At 36.2% G+C, this 24,578-nt stretch overlaps 1 protein-coding gene and 1 pseudogene across 1 annotated transcript; both read right to left on the minus strand.

The window, feature by feature from the left end:
- Nucleotides 1-577: 577 nt before the first annotated feature.
- LOC100025920 (barrier-to-autointegration factor-like) lies at nt 578-1,955 on the minus strand. Its single transcript, XM_056811546.1, has one exon. It carries the CDS (start codon nt 1,740-1,742, stop codon nt 1,473-1,475), a length of 270 nt encoding a protein of 89 aa, XP_056667524.1. The 5' UTR covers nt 1,743-1,955; the 3' UTR covers nt 578-1,472.
- A 7,470-nt stretch (nt 1,956-9,425) lies between these two features.
- LOC100618621 (60S ribosomal protein L19-like) lies at nt 9,426-10,376 on the minus strand (annotated as a pseudogene).
- Nucleotides 10,377-24,578: the final 14,202 nt, after the last annotated feature.

Below are 24,578 nucleotides of genomic sequence, written 5' to 3' on the forward strand. Positions count from 1 at the left end.
TCCAGTAAGTTATTGATATTTTTGGGTGATATCAGCTTGAGGAAAATAATTCTATCTATTTCTGGATATTATGTCAATAAATGTTAAGACACTTTTTGAATATTCCTTTTATATTTCCTCAAAGGATTTTAGCCACAAAACAATATTGAAAAGGAAATAATCTGTTTATTAAACAATTATAAAATATGTTAACCATTTTGGGGAAATTCTGAGTTGTGGCCTGAAGTGCTTCAAAGAATAATATTCATTTAGGGGACAACTGGGTAGCTCAGTAGATTGAGAACCAGACCCAGAGTCTCTATCAAAATAATAGATGGGTTCCTAGGTTCAAGTCTAACCTCATACACTTCCTAGCTGTATGACCCTGGGCAAGTCACTCAACCCCCATTGCCTAGCCCTTACCACTCTTCTGCCTTGGAATCAATACATGCTATTGATTCCAAGGCAGTAGATAAGGGTTAAAAAAAAAAAAGAATAACATTCATTTAAATGTCTTCCATGACCAAATTTTCAATTTCTAAATTTAAAATCCATATTGTCCGTTAATACCACAGGAACACAAATGATAAACAAAGTCTCCAAGCCATAAAGAAATAGGTTTATTCAGAGAGGCCCAATATCCCAATAAAGCTGGACTTCTGGTCAAGATCAAAAGACCCTGAGACCTTCCTATATACCCCAAAGAATTAGACAACTTTTATATAACGACAAAAATAATCCAAGACACTGATAAAAATAAAGAGATATGGATTGGTTGATAACATTAAAATCTAATCCTCATATAACGGGGTAGGGGATTGTTCCCTCCCAATACAGAGAAGGCCTGAACTACTGAAGTAGTTCCTTGAAGTAGGTTCAAGTTTCCAATCCATCATTTACAATAAAATGCGACAATGGGCAAGTCACTCAAATTCTAAGAGCCTCGGTTTATCCATAATATCAATGTTGTTATGAGGCTCAAAATACCTGTAAAGGATTCTGGAAAACTTAAAGTGCTACACAGGCCTACAATCTGCTTGATATCAGCAAATTATGGAAGATCAAAATTTCCCAAACTTTTTCATGCTCAGTTGTTTTTTGTTTTTGTTTTTCCCTTGTTGCTGACTTTATTGGTTTTAAAAAATTCTTTACAATGACAGTGAATGCCCTTCTGCCAAAGTTATCCTAATGACATAAAGAGATCAGAAAGTGGGGGCTTAGGGGGTGGGGAAACCACTCCAAAGACCCACCCAGAAATGCTAGTAACTATCGCCAATGAACTTTATGGGCCAAGAGGCAAGCTGAGGAAAGAATAGGAGTCCGGAATCAAAAGGAAGATGGAGTGGGGAAAGTGTCCCGAGTAGGGACAGCAGCAAAAATCTTTCCTTTTCTTGTAAGGTGGAGAAAGAGGGACAGGATTTCCCAATTGAAGATGCTAAATGAGAGGACCCATCTTGGGAAGAAAGTGGGGCCGGTCCCCCCAGGCACAGGGCTCACAAGAAGGCATTGCACCATTCTTGAAGGCAGACAAAGCAATCCCGAGACTGCCTGGCGTTGGCTCCAAAGGTTTTTCTGAGCCATTCCCGAAAGAGGTCTTCATTTTTTTTCAGAACCAGGAACTGGCCCAGGACCACATAGGCCTTGTCGAAACCTTCATCCTCAAGTTTCTTTCCCAGCACTTCTCCGATGCCTGCCAGGCACCCCACAGGCTTGTCTCCCATGGGCTCGGCCACGAAGTCACGGTGCTTCTGAGACGTCGCCATGGCTCCTCACCTGGAACCTGGGGGCGGACAACTCCGGATCCGGCTCCTCTAAAGGTCGCATTCCATCAACATGCCTCTGCCACCTCCGCCTTAATATTGCACAGCGTGTGCCAGCTTCCGTTTCCAGGTGGTCTAGTCTACTTCCGGGTAAAGAGCGCTGGGGAGGAGGGGGAAGGGGAAGAAAATGGGGGAAGGAGAAGGTAAAGGGTAAAGGGGAAGGTGCGGTGGGGGGAGCCGGGAACGAGGCAGGAAGTGAGGTCAGGAATGAGGCCTGACTGGCTCTTTGCCCAGTTTTAAGGGGGAAGATCACAGAAAATGAGGAAAAAGTAATAATGGAGAAATTCAGGTTAGGACATAATATATCCTAGGATATAGTAATGATCTCATAAATTACAAAAAAAAATCAAAAAACTCATATATGGCCAATGGTACCACCTTATCTAAGAGCATCTATTGTTCTTAGACAAAGATTAGTATCTATTCAGAGGCCAATAGATTTTCCTTTTTGATAAATGAGGAAACTTATATACTTTATAACTTTGTATGTTATAATCAACATTAAAAATGATTAGTGGTCAAGAGAGGATTTAATTCTAGAGAACCTGACCCAGAGATGTCATAGTCTGAATGACAAACCTAAGCTCTCTTATGATCATAGTCTTCTGAATTTTTAATATAAATATATAAACTTCCTCCCATGCTTGCAGTTGAATTCCCTGAGTCAGGAAGAATTAAAGTTTTCCTACAAATTACATCTGGACTATTATGTTTGGTCTAAATTTATTACCATTTTTGTGCCGAAATGAATTGGTCCTTATGAAAGATGATGGAATGGGAGCCCTGGATAGCAATCATACTCTCATCCCAAATTCATTTCATTTAAAAAAAAATGGGGTGGGGGGCTAACTATCTTACTGAGAGGTACATGAATTTTAAAGATTTAATATTCTTTCAAAATGTTAAGACAGTCACTTGGATTCTGTGCTAAAAGGGAAAAGAAAAAATATCACTTACAACTAAGGCTTTGAAAAAGACTTTCATACATTTTCAAAAGAAAGAGAAAAGGCTTTCAAAGTCACATCATGACATTTTGACAGTAATATCCAAGAATATCAACTATACCTAGATCAAAATGAGTAACAGAAAGATCCCTTAGATTAGGTAAGGAATTCTATTTAACTGTTTAATCTTTTAATAAAAAAAAAAAGTTCTTAAGCCCATAGTGGGGAGAAAGATCTACAACAGAAATAATTCGCACTGGTTTAAGAAATGCAAATTAAAAATAAGAATCAAAATGTTAAATTCACTTGGAAGGCAAAATTTTGATTATTATCATTACAAAATTCAGTGATGAGCCATTATTATGAATTGTGAAATTCTTTGTTCAAAACTGTGAAATATTTTACAATTTCTTACCATCACCTGGCTCAAAAATCTTATAATATTGTCTTATTGAGGGAAAAGCTTCTTAAAAATATCTATGGTATATATATAAAGAGTTAAATATCACAAAAAAAGAAAAATGTTTTGGAAATTAAAAATATCAAAATATTGTTTCCAAATGAAAGACACAAGGAGTCTTTATATAATGGAGCATACACAGGAAAAAAAAGATCAGAGAAGGTTTTAACTGCTTGGTTAGCCTTGGTGATTATAAATTTACAAGGAGTTGCTTTCTATTTGCTGCAAAAGGGTGGGATAGTACATTCATCTCATTCCCACTTCACCTAAATCAGAACAATAAAAGGTCTCCTGGAAGAGAATCTGAATCATAGACTTGGACTAATAAGACATTTAGCTTATAGTGGTTAATAGAGTTGATCCTTTTGAAATGAAAATGTTTGTTTTCTCATTAGGCTTCATCTTGAATTCTTCTGTGGTTAACAAAATGGTACAGGGCAGCACCAAGACAGGTATTCTATGGTGAACTGTCAGCTGGACTCAGGAAGCTAGGTCGACCAAATAAAAGATACAGGGATCAGCTAAAGTCAAACTTGAAGTGGGCTGGCATTACACCAAAGCAAGTAGAACTCGCTGCCTCTGACAGAAGCAGCTGGCTTACCCACATTAACCATGCCTCCACCACCTTTGAAGATGAGCGACGTCGACCTCTTGCCGCTGTGCATGAATGCGGACACCAGACCACAACCGCACCTCCCGTAACAACTGGCGTTCCATGCCCCATGTGCCACAAACTCTGCGCCTCAGCCTTTGGACTCCAAAGTCACATGAGGATACATCAATAGATGATAATGCACAAAGACAATAGTCATTCTCGGCTTCTGAGAGACTACTACTACAGGGCAGCAGTGCTGCCAAATACAGAACTTTTTCTACCATCTTTCCTTCTTAGACAGGAAAGACTTCATCATCTAGGTCTAGGATAATAAATGGTAATCTAACTCCATTCTACTTACTGAATGTTTGAGTATCATATCTTTAGTGACTCTTAAAACTTTATATTATTTTTAATTACTTTTTATTCCATAAAATACCTCCCAATTACATTTTTAAACTCTCTTTAGTTCCAAATTCTCTCTCTCCCTCCTTGATAAGTTAAAAGCTTTTATTCTTGATTCACAGAAGTCATTGTTTTTCATTGGTTTGTATATAAGTATCATGCTAGAAATTTCTTTCAATAACCATGTGCTTGACAATCTTCATTAATATCCCTTTCTCTGGCAAGCAAAATTCACTCTTTATTCAGTATGTTAACTAGGAAAAAACACAGAACTATTAAATAGTCAGAAAAACCAAGTCTTTAATCAGGAAAGGGGTAATGTACAATATTTAGGCCTCCACACAGAGTCATGTGCCAGAAACCACACAAAGCAGAAAGCCCTGGAACCCTGGCTACCTATCCCTGGGAGTATCGCCACTCTAGGTAATAGCTGAGAAGCACCATAGAATTCAAGGAACTTTTATATTTCTTAGGGAACTGGGGAAAGGGAAGAGTGATTGATTGGCTTTACAATGGCTACAAAGAAATAAGAAGTTCAAGACAGGATTATCAGGGAGAGGCTGATGCTTTACAGTAGACACAAAAGGGATAGATCCAGTCAAAGACTGGGCTGCCTATGAGAAAGGACTTTGTCACTAGGGAAGAAACTACCAGGACAAAAGGGTATTTAACATCTGATTGAGACTGCTAGCCCCATCTAACTGGGACCACCAAGTACTTTCAGGTCTATTGTTAGTTTGAAACTTGTGAGTCTGAGATCTCCCCCAATCCCAGAAACTCTTATGTGACAAGGTCAAACTTAGGGGTCCTCAGATATAACATTGCTACAAACTTCTCATTTAACCTGAGGGTTATATTTTCCTATTAATAAGGGATTTTCCTATAAGCTGTGGCTTTAATTTTTTTTTTCTGGATTTTTCTTTCTCTCTTTCTCTCTCTTAGTGAATACTTGGAAATCTTCTCTTTTGTTTAATACCCATACTTTCCCCTGGAATTATATAGTCAGTTTTGATGGGTAGTTGATTCTTGGTTGGAGACCCATCTCTCTTGCCTTTCTAAATATCATGTTCCATGCTTTGCGGTCTCTTAGCGTGTTTGCTGCTAAGTCATGTGTGATCCTTATGGGGGCTCCTCTATATCTGAAGCTCCTCTTCTTGGCTTCTTGTAAGATTTTCTCCTAAGCTTGGAAGCTCTTGAGTTTGGCAATTACATTCCTGGGGGTTGTCTTTTGGGGATTTAGTGTAGATGGTGTTCTATGAACCCTTTCTATTTCTATTTTTCCCCCTTGCTCCAGAACATGTGGGCAATTTTCTTCTATAATCTCCTGTAGTAGCATCGAAGATTTTGTTTATCTCTGGTTTTTCAGGCAGACCAATGATTCTCAAGTTGTCTCTCCTTTCTCTGTTTTCCTGGTCTGTCAACTTGTCAGTGAGATATTTTATGTTTTCTTCTAATTCATTATTTTTTTTTTACTTTTCTTCTTCAATTCTTGCTGTTTTGCCAGATCACTGTCTTCCAGTTGCTTAATTCTGGTGTTTAGGGACTGGTTTTGCTTTTCAGCTTGGTCTGTCCTTGTGTTAGAGGCTTCTAGCTCTTTCTCCAGTTGTGAGATTTTGTCTGTCAGGCTGCTGACCTTTCTGAATTTTTTCCCATTTTTCTTGCCAGATGGTTTCCATATTTTGAATAAGCTCCAATTTGAGTTCTTCCAGAGCTTGTGGATAATTTCCATATTTGGGGGCATGTTTTGATTTTGTTTGGATTTTATCCTCTTTCTCTTCTGCTTCTTGGGTATTCCCCCCCATAAAAGTTTTCAATAGTCACGTTTTTTCCCTTTCTTCTTGGAGTTTTGGTTTTGAGCAGTGTGAGCCATCCCTTTGGTGGGTTTTCCCCTCTTTCCTTTTTGGTCAGAGGTCTGGGTGATATGGGCAGGTTTTCTGTGGATTTAAGTAACCTCATATTAGTTCTTCCCAGCCTCCGCAGTTTGTTAGTGCGCCCGCCCCTGTACTCTGTGGTCTCTTCTCACCGGTGTGCAGGAATCTCCTGTAAAACCGCTCTGAGGGGTGGATCTCTGGTAGTCCCTGTAAGTTCCCAAGGACCCTGGTGTGACCCCCCCTCCCCCACTACAGTGAGGAGCAGAGCTTTGGTCTCAGGCCATTTTTTACAGTTTCTGGAGACTCCACGCTGTTCACAGTTTGCAGGGGCCCTGCAGTCTGCACGCTCTCCAGTGCTCAGGGTTCTCTAGTGAAGCCTCCCTGAGAGGTCATTCCCTAGCAGTTCTTGGATCCCAAGGACCCTGGTGTGCCCTCCCAGACAGAGATGTTCCTCACTCACTTGCTTTTCCGGTGAGCACTCTGAGCCTTTACTCTGGTTCCGTGGGGGAAAAGGGGGAAGAGCAGCTTAGTAGACTTTTTTGTGCAAGCTTTTTCTCCTTCTTATAGTGGGGCAATGTTTAAACCCCATGGACCTTCATTTCTGTGGGTTGCTGGAGAGTCCCTCCGTTCTTCCAAAGATGATTTTTATGCTCTTTTGAGGTAGTTTATTTCATTCGGTGCTGGGGAGAGGAAGCAATTCGCATCTAGATTGCAGGCATGTTTACTCGGAAGTTCTCTTTCTCTCTCAATAAAGCATTGCCTTTGAAGTAGCATCTGGTTCTTTGAATATTGGCTAAATAGGACTGCAGTTTGAAATTTTCAAGGTTCCCTCAATTTCCACTTTGGAGAGGAGCTAGGTTTGAGGGAATCATACCTCACATAATTAGAGGGGAGCATTCTGTATAGAGTATTTGGGCCCCTTGCCTCTCCCTCTCCCCAAGTCTGACCACATCACCCTCCCCAGTGCCTAGCAGTCCAGTGGGAGTGCTTTATCTCCCCCCTGGATTGAGTAAGAGGGGGAAGCCATGTGAACCTGGAACTTAGTGGGGGGTGGGGGGTAGGCAGAGAATGTAGTTGGTGGGATCATGGACCTGGCTTTGGTCTGGGGGGTTTGGGCTAAGGGAGGCGGGTGCCTGTCACTCCATCTCTAAAAGGTTGCCCATCACTGGCCGAAACAAATTGTAATACCTGAATATAATGAAATAGTGTTGTGCCATATGAAAATGTCAGTTAGAAAAATTCAGAGAAGTGCAAGAGAACTCATAAAATGATACAGAGTAGAGTAATCATAACAAAGAAAACAATATACATAATTGCTAAAACATAAATATAATATGGAGCAATTTGTATTGAGAACTGAGACTACTGAGTATTATGTAGAGTATGTGATGTACAGTGATATGAAATACCGAGAACATAGTCACTTAAATTAAGTTTATTGAATTGATGGATAAATGAATAAATGAATGACTGACATCTCCATCCAAAAAAATTTGTTTCTATTTTCTGAGTTAAAGCATATCTGAAATATACTTGAAATAATTATTTTTAATTCACTGTGAAATTATAATGTATCAGAGAAATAGAAAAAAAGTGAAATAAAAAGAGGGAAATAATGTGACAGAAAAAATAGGCAACAGGTTTATATCACTCAGTATCAAATAGACACATGGATTCTCAGAAGAAAGGGATATTTTAAAATTTATAAATACATTCTACTTTTCCTGTATAAAGCTATTATATATATATATATATATATATACATATATATATATATATATATATATATGTACACACACACTCATATATAAAGCTAAAGTATAGCTTTAATTCCTTGGATACAGGATTTTAGCATTTGGATTACTTCATTTCTGATTTAATTCAACACAAATTTTAAAGCTGTTGTATAAAAAATGCAAAGAAAAGGTTAAAGATGATGATATTGATGAATGAAGACAACAAATAAACTCTTCTTTTACTTACAATAGGATTGAGAGTAAAGTGAAATTATTGTATTGATTAACACTGACTATCTTGAAAAACTAATGAGATAGTTCATATAAATTACCATGTTCATGTTCTTAGCTATGAAATTAATCTTATATAGTTTCAAACCAAATAGATAGCAGTAGTATTTTTCAACAAAATGAATAGAAGATGATAGAAGGATTCTTTATTGCAGAAACCTACAATTCAGACCCCATTAAAACATCAACATGTTGGTCAAATTCTGTGTGAATGCACCTGAGTGTGAGATCAAGTGGCTTAGAAACAAACAAAAAAATTTTTTTTTTCTTGAAGGGAGGGACTATCTCTCTACTGTGAAAGGGAATCCTTCATTATCTTTGCCTCCTTGGAGTTGACACTTTGGTTAACATTAACTTAAGTACCTTTGCTTAATATCTCACTAGACTGAAGATAAGACTAACTCTCCTTTGTCTACTTTTTAAATTGAATCAACAAAAGATTGAACACCCTACTTAGTGCTAGGTGAGAAGCCAGTAAGATACTTGGAGAGCTCCACCCTTTTTTTAACTCACTCAATCAGAAACTTGTGAATTCTTTTAAGAGTTCACACTCTCAGAAACTGTTCAATCAGGAAACTGTGGACCTTTTTGATGAGAAATTGACCTTGAAAATGTGAGAAATAGATCCTATAGACACTGCCCACTGGGCAGTTCTAGACTATTTGGAAACTGTGATTGGCCCCTGTGGAGAGGGGAGGAGACAAGAAGTCACAATAAAAGCAAGCCTGAACTCCCTCAGAGCATATTGTCCTTGTGAAGATAGTCTGAAGAGATAGTCTTCTAACTGCGGAGAGTCTTCAAGGGAGCTTTGCTGGTGTGTAATTGAAAATCTGTTACTCTAAAAACTACATTTCCCAGGAGCCCACTGACTTCCTGTCGTTATGTACTTCCTGTAGACAGGGGATAAATTCACTAGGTGTTTCTGCTCTGGCTCTTTACTTCCTGTTGGTGATGGTGGTGGTTAAGTGGGAATTTTGAACAGTCTCATTAGCCATGGACAAGTGTATTTTTTTTTATTTTGTATACCTTTTTATTATTTGCTTCTAATGATCATTAATAAATTTCCTAACATATAATATTTAAATTATTGGTGATTAACTTTAATTTTTACAATTTGACAACCAGAAGTTGGAGAAAAGAATTCTCAATTTTTTAAGGTAGCCTAGATAAAGTTTTTTAAGCCATGTTTCTCCTGTCATGGCTTTTTACCTTTGCCACACACACACCCTCTCAAACTCTGAGAGAACCCTCTTCTTTATTGTTTCCTTTCTATTTATAAATACTTGTAAATAAATTTCTGACTCAATATATAATAAATATTGGCGACCACATAATTTCATAAAATTATTGTCTAACCATTAGTTTTCACCTTTACACTATCCAATACAAAGATTGCAAAGTTTGAGTACCAAAGGTGAAGTGACTTAACCACAGGGTTCTTCTATATATTGAACAACTCCATAATTAAAATAGGTTCAGTAATTTCAGAAACTGTGGAATCCAACTATCTATCTGAAACAACATTTCTATGTGTTTCTCAATTGTCCAAAAGAAAGAATAAAACACTATTTTTATTTCTTTTTTACTGACCAATTTTTACTGTATAAGCTAAATAAAAGGGTAATATATACATAAGAGATAGGGGAGAATAATTTCTTGGTCTCCCCATCCTTGGACAAAATTTTGATGATCTCCTCTTTCTTAGCCTGTAGATGGTCTTCCCAGCATTTTCTTGCTTCCTTAGTCTTGAAGCCACAAGCTTTAGCCTGGTCAGCCAAGAGCTTCTTCCAGACCTTGTCTGCCTTCAGTTTATGAATATGCTCCATGAGGATCCACCTATTCTTGAACACATTTCCCTTCACTTTCAAATATAGGCTGTGGTACATGTCTTTCAATCTTTTTGGATTAATGGTATCTTCTGGGTAGACAGAGCAAATTCCTCATTCTTCTCATCCAGGTCACCTTCTCAGGTATACGGACATTGGCAGTACCCTTTCCCTTACCTATACCCATGTGCCTCCCCTTCCATCAAGCTAGAGTATTTTTTCAGCATTGGGCTTGAAAGTGGACAGTCACAGGCTTCCAGATGATAAGCCCATCTTTGCTGATGGGAATTAGCATTGGCAATTTCATTGGTCTCATTGGGGTCAAGCCATACCTTCTTCTTTCCACATCAAAGGACACTAGAGGCAAGCCTCTTTTTAAGCCTGAGCATACTCTTGGCTGCAGCTGCAGCATGGAAAAGGAAAGGCAAAAATGCCATTTTTAGACAGTTATAAGCAGCAAAAAAAAAGAAAAAAGAAAAAGTGTTCCATAACATGGAGTTTTTGTACTAGTTCTGCCACTAATTAATCCAATCCTTGTCAATACAATAAGCATTTAAATACCTACAATTAAAAGAGTATGGGGAATTAAATAGAAGTTGGCCTATTAACAGGGACATGTCTGGATTCCAATGCTCCCTCTCTGATGCTTATCAGCTGTATGACTATTATCATTGTCTTAACCTCACAATGTCCCAGGAAATGCTCTAAGAAGTTACCTAACAGACCAATAATTGATTGGATTTAGTGAAAGGAGTTTCTACAACAGTAATTCTCTATACCAATAAAATTACAAATCCAGATCCAAAAATGTACAAGACACTTTACTTAGCTCTAAGCATACAAAGAAAAATAATTATAAAAAATCCAATCCCCCCAAACTGGCCAAAGTTTACATTCTCCTTTAAGTTGCTTACAAATATATACATGGATACATGCAAGCATGCATACATTGTGAGATTTAAAATGGTTGAGGTCTTAAACTGTAGTGATTAAAATAGTGGAAGATATAAATTGTGATAGATATAAGAGAGGGTAAGTAAATTTGACTGCAGAAAATATGTTTCACTACAGTATCTTGGTTTTTAAATCAAATATAAGGTGGTCGCCAGGGAAATATTCTCAATTATTCAAATACCCAAGTCAACTGGGTTTTATAGAGAATTTTAATTAATAATACAACGAGTAATCAAAGAAAGAGAGAGAGAGTAAGAAAGGAATAAGTATGAAGGGCCTCAAGCCAATATGGCCTAGACCTGAGTCTTAAGAGAGAAATCAGTCAGTTTTTTAACACTCACCACAAGATCTGTCTAAGCAAGGATAATAGTGACACCAGGCCAGCATCATCTCAGCTGCTTTCACCAGCTCCCTCCTCCATCTCAATGTTTCAGAATGAGTGCTCCTCAATCTGAATGTTTCAGTCTCCTCCTCAATCTGGATGTTTCAGAATGACCTCCAGCTCTTCTCTGAACTGTTATTTTTAAGGGCAAAATCTCCCATGTCACTTCCCCTAAGTTCTTCCATCTACCAATCACTGTAGTTGTTTTCCAAAAGACAGCCCATTTTGAATTCACAGCTGAGTAGATTAATCTCTTTAGTAAGTCAGAAAAAAATGCTGCTGTGTCAACTAATTTCATTAAGAGAAAACCTCTGAGTAAGTTGTCACCTTTTAGGTCTAACTAGTTTACAAGTTGCCCCACCTTTATAGGCACTTAGCATCCCATTGTATCAATTCCAAAAATAGGCATGGCTCAAAGAACTCCTTTCCTTTATAAGTATGGTTTTCAAGTACTTTCATTGTTTAGCAAGGAGTTTTCTGCCCTAAAGCAGTCTTAAGTAGGGGTGGAGTAGGGATACTCCCATAGCAAGGAGTTTTCACATTCAAGTAGAGTTCTCACTATCTGGTAGGGAATTATTTCAAGTAGGGAATTGGAGGATTCCTAAATGTGGAGTAAAATTTTTAACATTCATAAGTCTGTGAAATTTTAAGGTTTACAACATACATACATATAAAAATGATTATCTGAAGAGGAAGATCATTCCAGCATCCTGAGATGATGTGATATTGGGCACATTGCTCAGTCTTTCATGTCCCTCAGCTTTCTCACCTGTAACATAAATGTGTTAGAAGCAATATTTTGTAAGGATTCTTTTGCCTGTAAAACCCCACGATTCTATGTACAGACCATGGGTGCTAAATGGCACTTAAGGAAGTTGGTGATGCCACTGTCATATATAGGACACACCTTCCTTTATTTTCCTTTTCTTTTTTCCACAATTTTTCCCATCCTTTTTTTCTTTTACTATTATATTTCTATTGCCACTTTTTCGCCTCTCTTTTTTTATCCCTTACATTCCCAAATAGGAATCATGACATAGTTGATGAAATTTGTGAATTTGCTACATAGAAGTAAATTTTCATTCAAATGCTACCGAAAAGATGGATTTGTTTTGCTAAACTATGTATATTTGTTTAAAAGAGTTTTGTTTTTCTTTCCTTTTCAAAAGTGGGAATAGGAGAGAGAAAAACAATATTTCTGTTAATGAAGAAAAAAATTAAAAGAAACAAAATTTCTAAGTTATTAATTTACAATCAACTATATATAATGAATGGCATTATATTACAGTGAACAAAGTATGACTCTAGCCTTTCTCTTTCATTTCTCATTGAAAGGAAAAGAGGTACCTTTGTGGAGGAGGCCTAAACCCTATTCCTACATGGAGGATTTTTTCTCACACAAGTGTGGGATAGGAAGCTTGCTCAGATTGAATATGTAAATCACATATAAGACTCTGCTCTGCCTTGGTAATTTGTCAACCAAGCTTTCATTTCCCCTAAGAGCCAAAGATTTTCCAATCATAATGTTATGCTTGGAAATACAGTACCTAATCTGTAACAACAACAATGAAAAAATCTGGGTTACTTGGGAAATATTCTATCTGGGTTATGCAGCATTAAATCTAAGTTTGACAAAACTGTTAAGCCAAAAGGTCTGTGTACTGAGGGAGAAAAAAATATTCAATTTATTTTTCATGCCTTCCAAAGAAAAGCATTCTAGTTATTTCAAAAGTACATGTTTCATTTCCCATGGTGTATAATTCCCTTTCAAAAATAATGCATCTCCAAACTTTTCATTTTTTTATTAAACTTTCATATATTTTATGGTTCTGAACATTCAGACAAGTCTCCAAATATCTTTAAATTGTCATACTATTTAACAATACAACACTTTAAGAGCCTGATCTTTCTAGGAAGTTCTGGTACAGTAAATGTACATAACTATTTTATCAGCAAAGGCAATTAGTGAATTGTTTATAAAACTATTATATGAGCTACACAACTATTCTTAGTGCTAAAGTGAATTGTATTCCCAGAAGCTTGAACTTAATTATTCAGAAGACCAATATTCATCTACATGAAATTGGTAAATAATTAATATCTGACTACTTTAATGTACTTTAACTAGAATTGCCCTTTTAGATATTCTTGATTTAATATGATAAAAAAAAGTACCTGACAAAACTAGGGAAACCACAGATCAGGACTCAGATGAGAAGAGATCTTATTTCATTTCCAAGTATCTTAGACACTTTGTTTAAATGGTTGTTGAGACCTGCTAAGAAGGATTATATTTTCCATAAGAAGCTTATATTTCTTATGCAGTTGTAGAAAGCAGGAGACACTGTAATGTCTATGAAATGACCCCCTGAGCAATGATGTGACTTGCATGAGAACCCTAAGCAAAATGTTGAAGAAGGTACAATATTTTTTCAGCTTTTATCCTTATATCCCTCTTTAATATTCTAGTACTTTATTACCTCCCTAAACCATTTCTTGATATCTTATAGACTCTCAGGACCATGGATGAGATTTTCTATTCCTTAGAGATGCCCTCATGTTCTCCCTTACTTCAGAATGATTATGTCCTATTTCCTATTTTTTCAGGACCATTGCTAGCCAAAGCTTTATAATATGGTAAACTATTAATGGACATTTCATTTATAGGTATCTGTTCACAAGTGAAATTTCATTTTAACAGGTATTTTATTCCATTAGAAATATAATGCCCAGAAGGTGACACAAGGTTTTCAGAACATATGCCAGATTTCAAGACATAAGATCTGGGTTTGAATACTGCCTTTATGACTTGCTACCTTTGTAACCTTGGACAAGACAAGGAAGAAGAGGAGGACAAAGAGGAGACTACCATTTTTACAGTTCTTTAAGATTTGCAAGGCACAATATATGTATTTTTTTATTTGATTTAGCATTTCTAAACCTCAAGTCTCTCACCTGTTAAATAATGGGGTAAACTTCCAAAGGTACCTTCTAGTTTTAAATCTACAATAGCACACATATTTTTTTACAACATAGAAAGCTGGGGTAACTGGAGATTTTGAACAGGAGGTCTTTTTTCCACATTCCTCAAACAAATGAAGTCAGTTCTTATGCTAAGAAACAGCCCTCTTGGAGGATTGCTTGAAACTGAAAATTATCTTGATCCATTGGTGCTATGTGTACTCCCTTTGTAATTTTGGGGGACTCACATTCCTTAGATGGAGAAATGAAGGTTGAAGGCAGTGAGGAAAGAGTTGATGAAATGGCTTCCTCCCTACCTGCTCCCAGAGATTACTTGAGAAGAGACACAATGGAGATCTCCCCTCAGTGAAGGCTTGCCCCTTGATGGCCATGCCAGTCCTCAAGGATGGCGAGGAAGTCTTCTCTACAAGGAGAGGTATGTGGGATCTCAGTCGGCATATGTGCTGCTTTGGGGTGCTCACAAGCCTCCCCCTCATGTCTTCTTGAAAACTGGCAACAAGATGGAGTCTGCCAATGGGCTTACTCTTTATTTGTAAATAAGTGAGATTCAATTTGCTATCTGACTGCTTATTTAATTATTGATTGGGGCAAAGGGTAAAGTTAGAGGGGTTGTGGGCCACCCTAAATCTCTTTCTAAATGAAACTAATTACTGAAGTACAAGGTTTTCTTGTAGGCAGGGGAGAGGAAGAAAAAAGGGAAGAGAGCACTGCTCACCCATTTGAGTTCAATATCTCAATAATTCATGGAATGAAAGTCTTTGAAGAAATTAGGTCCCTTCACAGGAACCAGCAATGTATTAAACAGGAACCCACGATGTCAAGATTTCTGTCAAGTCAGAAATCCCCAAAGGTGTCTTGAACAGCCCCAAGAAATAGCTCCTCCTTCCCTTCCCTTCTGTGTCTCAGCACTCAAGACCTCCTCCTCAGGAGAATTTCCCAGAAGTCTTTGTCCAATTTCCAACTGTCATTCCTGCTTCATGCGACTATAGAGCTCTCAACATTTCCATTTCCCCCAATGTTTCTTTTGTCCTACTCCCCATCATTATACCTTTATAGTATCTTGTTCCAGAATAACTTTCCTAAACTACATTTTTTTTGTTTTATGCATGCCATTGAGGAAAAATAAATATGAATAATCTCTGGAGACTTAAAAAAATTAATTCATAACTGAGATGATTTCTGTTGCATGTCAGAGAGAAAAAAGAATAAATATTTTCCTAGTAAAAATTTTATAGAATTTTTCATAATCATTTTTCTCCCACAATAAAATTAAAACATAATTTCAAGTATACCACAATTTCCTTTTATGATGTGATAGCAATTTTGATACATGCTACTTAGCTTGAACATGAAGAAAGCAATACGGAAATGAGATTTGATTCTCTGTTACATCCATTTTAATTTGCTACGTTTAATAAAAAAAATTTGATCTTTATTAACAAAGCTTGAAATATATAGCACTCTTCACTTCTGGAGAGAGTTCATTTTTGTCTTGGGCTTAAAGAAATAGGTATCATCTCTTAAATCAAAGTTAAGCTAGAAGATAAGAGGGATCATTTTAGTTCATCTAGTGGGTTTTAAATGCTAAGAAATGGCCTAGCACTCTTCAGATGAAAAGGAAGAGTTAGACAAAAAACCAAAGACTTACTGAATTGGACATCTGTTCTAATTCTAGTTCCCTAACTAGCCAGGTAATCTTGAGTGAAATAGAACAACAGAATCTCAGAATGAGAAGGAAATCCCAAAACTTCATAGTTCACTTTGTATCTAAACAAGAAGTCACCTCCTTTGTCAAGGGCATTTTGCTTCTCTTCAGGTATTCCAATACAGAATTAGTTTGCTTGGTTGTTACAGCTTATATTGAACTTTCAATTAAAAAAATTCCCTACATATTGTTCAAGGGGTAAAAAGTGAGAAGATTGGATTTGGCTCTCCCCTGATTGTAACAATTAAGGTACTTAGTTCTTCCTTTATCGTAAAGATTAAAGTGTAATCCCCTATGTGTTTTTAGATTTTAATCCCCAAAATGTAAACCCAGTAATTAAAGTAGATCTACCAATTTTAACCACAAAAAGGTATGAACTAACTACAAAAAGGTATGAACACCTATTCCATCCATTAAGTGGGAGATCTGTGACCCATGTGTGAAAGAGTGGACAGTCATGGAGGGGAGGGTCTGCTGTAATTGGTAGACGTAAAACTTAGGGGAGGTGACACAAGAGAATAAACAGAGGCACACACAGATCAATCAGTCACTCGGAGTTGGACTGGAGGAACAGTCACTCAGGCTCAGAGTGAAGACAGCTGGCTGTGGAACTGGACCCCTGGAGGAGATTGTGGAGGAAACCTCAGACTGATTCTTTTTAGATGGTCTCTGTGGTGAGTAATAAGGCTGACTCCCCTTTTCCTTGGCTTTCTGGAGAGGTCCCTTGGCTGAGACCTCTGAACTCTTGCCTGACTCAGATCTAACCCAGAGCAGATCAATTCCCTTTTTTCTCTCTCTCCCCTTTTCTCTCTTCCTTAATATCTTCCCACTATTGTAAAATAAGCTATCATTAATTCCATTTACTTGAGTAATTCATTTTGGGATTTAGAAATTAAATCCCTGGTGACCACCAATTAAATATTCAGTACAACCAATATAAATTTAACAAAAGGAAGTCAAATCTTTAAATTCAAAAATTTATGTTTAGAAACCAAATGTAAGATTTTTCACTTATCTCTATGAAAACTTATTTCATTCCAATATTCTAGTCTATTAAGATCTTCTTTGGTTCATGACTATATATTCAGTCTATTGTTTATGCCCCTATCTTTGTCTCATCTATCTAAAAATTCAGTATTGATGCCTTGAATTATTTTATTTTAGTAGCAGATGAAAATATTAAGCAATATAGTTTCAAGTGTAAATTAATGGGTCATTAAACTAAGACTATTTTTTTCTGATTTGGCATATGAACTTTAATGACTGTTCCTTTGGTTTCAACCATTCAACCAGTTCTTTGATGTCCATCTTTTTTCCCAGAAAACAAAACAAAACAAAACAAAAAACTTTACAAATGTTTTACTAAAAATATATACCTCAAAAAGTCCTAGGAACTACCACTCTAGTGAAACCACTAAAAAAGGAAATGAAATTAATCTGGCATTATCTGTTCTTGGCAAAATCATATTTACTCTTGATGATCAAAACTTCCTTTTTCTGATTTTAAATATTATATTTAATTTTATATCTTTAATATTATATAATGTTATATGATATTACATTTAATATTATATTCTAGGATTTTGCTAAGAAAAAAGTCAAGTTTACTCACATAAAATTTGAAGACTTTAGGAAAACATGGCAATGTATGCTCTGATTTAATTCCAAGATTCCTTAGGATTATTAACGTAGTGTTGGAAGGGACATTAAAAGTTCTCTTATTCATGATCTTTATTTTACAAATGAGGAAACTGAGGTTAAGTGACTTGCATAATGCAATATAGTTAGTAAGAGGCAGATCCTAAATTGAAACCAAGGGCCTATAAATCTCTGGGCTACAAGCCTAAGAAGTTTTTTTATTGTATCACACTGCTTCCTCCATTCTCTGCAAGCTTTTAAAGATCACAGAGAGTATTACAATATATTTGCTGCCTGTTCTACCCTAGAATATAATTCATCTCAGCCTGCTGAGCTCATCATGGGAATGTAGGTAGATATTCTTTCTTGTCACCTTATTTACCTGTTATCTTTATTCTATGCTTTCCATTTCAAAGATGGTTCTTTTTGGCAGAGAAAGGAGAAACAAAACAATAAGTAACAAGTTTCTCTTCACTATCCATTAATGCTCTTTCATCAACATTAAAAAGTAGTTCAATTTCTTTTTTGAAAGATCTGTTTTTCAGTATAAAATTTTAAGTAACTGTTATCCTTAGTCTTTTTCACAAGCCTCATCTGATTCTTAACATTAGCACTCCTGATTCCTGACACTATTATTGACCTAGATATTTTATAGTCAATTCTTATTACTACATCTTACTTCCTTTTTCTATTCCTATCTTTTAACATTTTTATTTTATATATGAGCTTTCTATAGTTCCCTGTATCATTCCCTTTAAATAATTTTCTTTTCTTCCTCCTTAGAATTGGGTCCCTGTAAAATTTAATTCTTAAGAATTTGTCATTCCAACTTCCTCTGGAACTTCCCACTTTTAATTTGAAGTTCATTAGACTGTGTAAGACTTGTCATATTTTTTTTCACAAACTCTAGGAGAGAATGGCTTAATTCCCTTTCACTTTTTTCATCATTTTCATTTCAAAAATCAAACTTTATAATAAAAATCACATCCATGAATTTGGAATAAATTATCACTTAAGGTCTCTATCAGTTTGTCATCTTACAGCTCTATGAAATTACAGATTAGCAAATATGAGTGATTCATAAGGAAGTTTGTATCTTTAGAGAGGCTATCTTTCTTTATTGAGATTATTTTGCTTCTTCTGGGTGGTTCTTGATCCTTTCAGAAAGGTTTATTACATATTTACCAGCTCAGCTGCCACTATAAATCTTGGTAATAAACTGATGTATAAGTAGTAGAAAAATAAAGAACAATATATCAGATACATTAAAAAAGGTTTTAAAAGTCTTCAATCAACTAGATTTGTATACTTTCTACACTAATTGATTTGTCAATTATAATTATTAAATTGTAATTGTTCGAATTTTAATTGTGACTGGACTCTGAATATATATTATTAGGTGGTCCCCAGGGATTTAATTCTAAATCCCAAAATGAATTACTAAAGTAAATGGAATTTATGGTAGTTTATTTACAATATTTACAATTGAAGGAAGATGTTAAGGAATGAGAGAGAAAGAAAAACTCTGGCTTCTTCTTATATCAGTTAGAATTTCTAAGTCCAAGCCAGGGGAAAAGAGTTTCAAGAAGTTGGGCCTTTACTGGAGGCTTCACACCTCCAGAAAGGCAGGGTCCCTAAGTCAGCTTTTCACTCACCAATGACATCAGTCTAAAAGAAGTCTTTTGTGTTGATCTTTCAGTAGTTCCTCTGTCCTTCACTCCAAGCCCAGGTGACTGACTCTCAAAATGTCTGTCTTCCCTTGAGCTTCAAGTGACTGTTCCTCACTCCAAACTCAGGGTGACTCACTGTCTCAACATGAATCTTGAATCTCTGAAAATCCTCTTTTTAAAGATCTTTTTCTCTTGTGTCACCTCCTCTAAATTTTCACATCTACCAATCACAGAAGATGCTTTTCTCCAGGACTATCCATTCTTTAGTTCTCACCTTCTTTGTTTAGATTATATCTTTTTGGGTTACTTAACACCTCTTTTGTTAAGTTCACCTTTTGTAGTTACTTAATACCTGCTTGTAGTTAAAATCTAAAAATAGATTGTAGCTTAAAATGCTAGCTTCACTATAAAGTAAGCGCTAATACCTTCATTGTTACAATCAGGAGATTACAATTTTATCTTCACAATAAAGAAAGAGCTAAGTATCTTCATTGTTACAATCAGAAGATAGCTAAATGCAATCTTCACATAATTAAAATCCATTTATACATACTCATCTTTAGATATCCTATTAAGAAAGAGCATTCTTCAACTTTCATTGCAACACACAATATTTAATGATACCCCTCCCAAATCTTATCATTTATTACTCCAAGCAATTTACATGCATTAGAGTAATAAGCTGTGTATTGGAGGGTTGGTTTGGGTATAATGGAGAAAGTGTAGATGGGGGAAGTTGGGTAGCTCAGTGGATTGAGAGCCAGGCTTAGAGACAGGAGGTCCTGGGTTCAAATCTGACCTCAGACACTTCCCTGCTGTGTGACCCTGGGCAAGTCACTTGACAGTCTGATCAGAGATTTCTCTCCTGAGCCATACAAAATCTCTCATTCATCCTAATCACCATTTCCCACCAAAGACACCAAGAGTTGTGGCAAACCTGAGAAGAAGAACAGCAACAGAAGATCTCACACAGCTCCTGTGATACCCTGAATCTGGACATTGGCTCTGCTGTGCTAAGACCAGAGGTCACCAAACCCTGAGCTTCTTAGAGACCAGGCTGACAAGCCTGGGTCTCTCAACTTTGTGGGGAGGGAGAAAGATATTTTTAGACAGATAGGGACTTTCCTTACCCTCTTTCCTATAAACTTCAACCTGCAGACATCTTGTTTATCTTACCCCTAACCACCATTTGTTAGAATAAAGTGTCAGTTATATTAAATTGTCTTCCTTTTCATATTGAAGGGGGAGAGAGATGATTTTTCTTTCACCAAAGGAAAAGGTTCACCCATTAATCAGTTATTAGAGGGGAGTAAAGGCAGGGTTAATGGTGAGAAATATTTGAAGAAGACTGAAGGGGGAATCCATCTCACCCTACTTCTACTTTCTGGGATCATCTGCCCTTTTTTTTTAAACCCTTACCTTCCATCTTGGAGTCAATACTGTGTATTGGCTCCAAGGCAGAAGAGTGGAAAGGGCTAGGCAATGGGGGTCAATTGACTTGTCCAGGGTCATACAGCTGGGAAGTGTCTGAGACCAGATTTGAACCTAGGACCTCCCATCTCTAGGCCAGGGAAGGAGTCTTTCATTAGCTAAAATGAGCATTCAGTAAGGTTGACAAGTATACTGCATAGTCTGTGTAGTGGATAAAGCTATCTCAAACTTCTATTCCAGAAGTACATTGTACACTAAAGTCATGAAGATATCCCCTAGATTCATTTACCAACCCATCTATTATTAATTTGGTTTCCCAAGTACTCTTTCCTAGTCCACATTTACATAGGGATTTTTAATTTACAAAGAAAAGATTCATTATGAATGAGGAAGTACAGTGTACTAGAAAGAGTGCTCAAACTGGCATCAAATGGGTTCAAATCTTGCTTCAGACACCTACTTGTATTTGTCTCTGGCCAAATCCCTTAAACACTAGCAACATTAATTTTATCTTGTGTAAAACTGTTTTTTGTTTGTTTTGTTTTAAGATGTTTATTTTCCCAATTATAGGTAATAACAATTTTCAGCACAAGTTTTCTGAAATTATAAGATCCAAATTGTCTCCCATCCTCTTTTTCCTCCCCCATTCAAAGATGATAAGCAATCTTATTTGCATTATATGTGTATTATCATGCAAATCACACTTCCTTATTGATCATTGTTGTAAAAGTATACTCATATAAAACCAAAACCCCCAAAAAGAAATTTAAAAAAAACATAAACATATGAAAAAGTATAATTTCCTCTGCATTCCTACACTGAGAGCTCTTCATCTGGAAGTACATAGCATTCTATGTGATAAGTTCTTCAAAAATGTCCTAGATCATTAAAATACTGAGTATCTAACTTTTTTACAGTTGATGATCATACAATATTGTTGTTACTGTGTACAATGTACTCGTGGTTCTGCTCATTTCATTCTACTTTAGTTCATCTAGGTCTTCCCAGTTTTTTTCTAAAATCATCCTGCTTATCATTTCTTGCACAATAGTATTCCATCAGCAACATCTACCACAATTTGTCCAACCATTCCCCAACTGATAGGCATATCCTTAATTTCCAATTCATTGCCATCACAAAAAGAGTTGGTATAATTATATTTGTACAAATAGGTACTTACCTCCTTTTTTAAAATCTCTTTTGGATGCAGACTTAATAGTGGGATTATAGGATCAAAGTATATGCACAGTTTTATATCCTTTGGGCCATAGTTCCAAATTGCCCAGGATTCAATCAACAATGCAATAGGGTCCCAATTTTGCCACTTTCCCTCCAAAATCTATCACTTTCCTTTACCAGCAAATTCACCAATCTGATGAGTTGAGATGGTGCTTCAGAATTGTTTTAATTTGTATTCATCTAATCAAAAGTGATTTAGAAAATCTTTTCATATGCATCTTGGGGTTTTTCATTTCTTCATCTGAAAACTGCTTGTTCAAATCCTTTGACCATTTGTCAATTGGGAAATGAATTATATTATTATAAATTTGACTTATTTATGTATTTGAGAAATTAGACTTGCATGAGAGAAATTTGCTATAAAAATGTTTTCCTAGTTTATTGCTTCCATTCTAATCTTACTAACAGTGGTTTGGTTTGTATGAAATTTTTTAGATTTAATATAAGCAAAATTATTTACTTCATATCTTGTAATATTCTCAGTCTCTTGTTTGGTCATAAATACTTCTCTTCTTCATAGATGTGACAGTGTTACAAGGTGTGATAAGTTTTGGTTAACACCTTACTTGGGGGGAATATTGTGTTTATATAATGTTCTTGATTTTTTAATTTTTTCAACTTTTGAAAAGTTTTATTCAATTTAGAATATTTTGATGGTTACAAGATTCATGTTCTTTCCCTCCACCTCACCCCCTCCCATAGCCAATGTGCAATTCTACTGAGTTTTACATGTTTCATTGATCAAGACCTATTTCCATATTATTGATATTTTCACTAGGGTTATTGTTTAGAGTCTATATCCCCATCAACCCATGCGATCAAGCAGTTGTTTTTCTTCTGTTTTTCTATTCCCACAGTTCTTCCTCTGAATGTGGATAGTATTCTTTCTCTTAAGACCCTCTGAATTGTCTTGGATCATTGTATTACTACTAGTAGAGAAGTCCATTATATTCAATTGTACCATTGTGTTTCAGTCTCTGTGTACAATGTTCTCCTGGTTCTGCTCCTTTCACTCTGCATCAGTTCTTAGAGGTCATTCCAGTTCACATGGAATTCCTCCAGTTCATTTTTCCTTTGAGCACAATAGTATCCCACCACCAACGTATACCACAATTTGTTCAGCCATTCCCCAGTTGAAGGGCATTGGCTCATTTTCCAATTTTTTGCCACCACAAAGAACACAGCTATAAATGTTTTTGTACAAGCTTTTTCCCCCCTTATTACCTGTTTGGGGTATAAACCCAGCAGTGGGATGGATAGATCAAAGGGCAAGCAGTCTTTTAGCACCTTTTGGGTATAGTTCCAAATTGCCATCCAGAATGGTTGGATCAATTCACAATTCTACTAGCAATGCATTAATGTTCCAATTTTGCCACATCCCCTCCAACATTTATTATTTTCCTTTGCTGTCATGTTAGCTAATCTGCTAGGTGTGAGATGGTACCTCAGAATTGTTTCTCTAATTATAAGAGATTTAGAACATTTTTTCATGTGGTTATTGATAGTTTTGATTTCTTTGTCTGAAAATTTAGGTCAATATCATAATTGAATATTGATTCAAAAATTTTAAGTAGAAAAATTTACTAGGAAATCTAGAATGATTCAACATGAACAAATCAATCAATTTAATAAATCATATCAAAAAACAAAACATCTAAAATGTCAGGATAATCTGAAAAAATGTATTGGGTAAATCTATAAAAACAGTAGAGAATGACCTATGGATTCTTTCAATATCTATTTTTCCCTATGTTGAAGATCATCAAGGTAGTTTTCTTGGATTATTTCTTGTAGTATGATGTAAAGTTTCTGTTGGTTTCTAGGTTTTCAGGTAGGCCTACCATTCTCAAACTGTCTCTCCTATATCTGCATTCAAGGTCAACCACCCTCTTGATGAGATATTTTGTGTTTCCTTCTAATCTGTCATTCTTTTGACTTTGCCTTATTAATTCTTGCTGTCTTCTGAGACCATTGGCTTCTACTTGCCCAATTCTAGTTTTTAATGACTGATTTCCAGCTAAGATCTTCTGATTTTCCTTTTCAATTTGACCTACCCTGCTTTTCATGGCTTCTGGCAGGTCATTTCTGGTCTTCAATTTGCTTGTTATTTAATTTGATTTCTGGGCTTCAAATTCAAAATGGAAGATACTGTCTTTACACTGTTGTTTTCTTTTTGAAGTATTTCCCACTTATCTTGTGAAATCTCTTCTATCTTCTTTATAATCTCCAATTTGAACTCATCAAAAACTTGTGACAAATTTCCATTTGGTGGGAAGGTTTGGCTGTGTTTATTTATTTGTCATCTTCTGCTGTCTCCTGCTTGTCTGGATTTTTTTCTGCCTAAAAATTATCAAGGGTTAAGGTTTTCTTCTTGGTTATTGTGGTGGTTGAGGATTGCAGTTCTTGGGAGTTGATGGCCATTGCCTTCTTTCTTCCTGGTCAGAAGTGTAAGTGAGGAATGTGGACAATCTATGTATGGGACTCCAGAAAGGTTTTTGCTCTGAGGATATTTTTTGAGTCCTCAGCAGTGTCTTCTGTTGGCAGCCCTTCACAGTCTCTTCATCTAAGCTCCTTGTTCCTCAATCTCCTGGGGACTCAAATAACACTGCTCTAATGGGTAAGTCCAGCCCCCAAGAACTTAAAGACTGCC

This window comes from Monodelphis domestica, chromosome 1 (assembly GCF_027887165.1).
Source record: "Monodelphis domestica isolate mMonDom1 chromosome 1, mMonDom1.pri, whole genome shotgun sequence".
NCBI classification, from domain to species: domain Eukaryota; kingdom Metazoa; phylum Chordata; class Mammalia; order Didelphimorphia; family Didelphidae; genus Monodelphis; species Monodelphis domestica.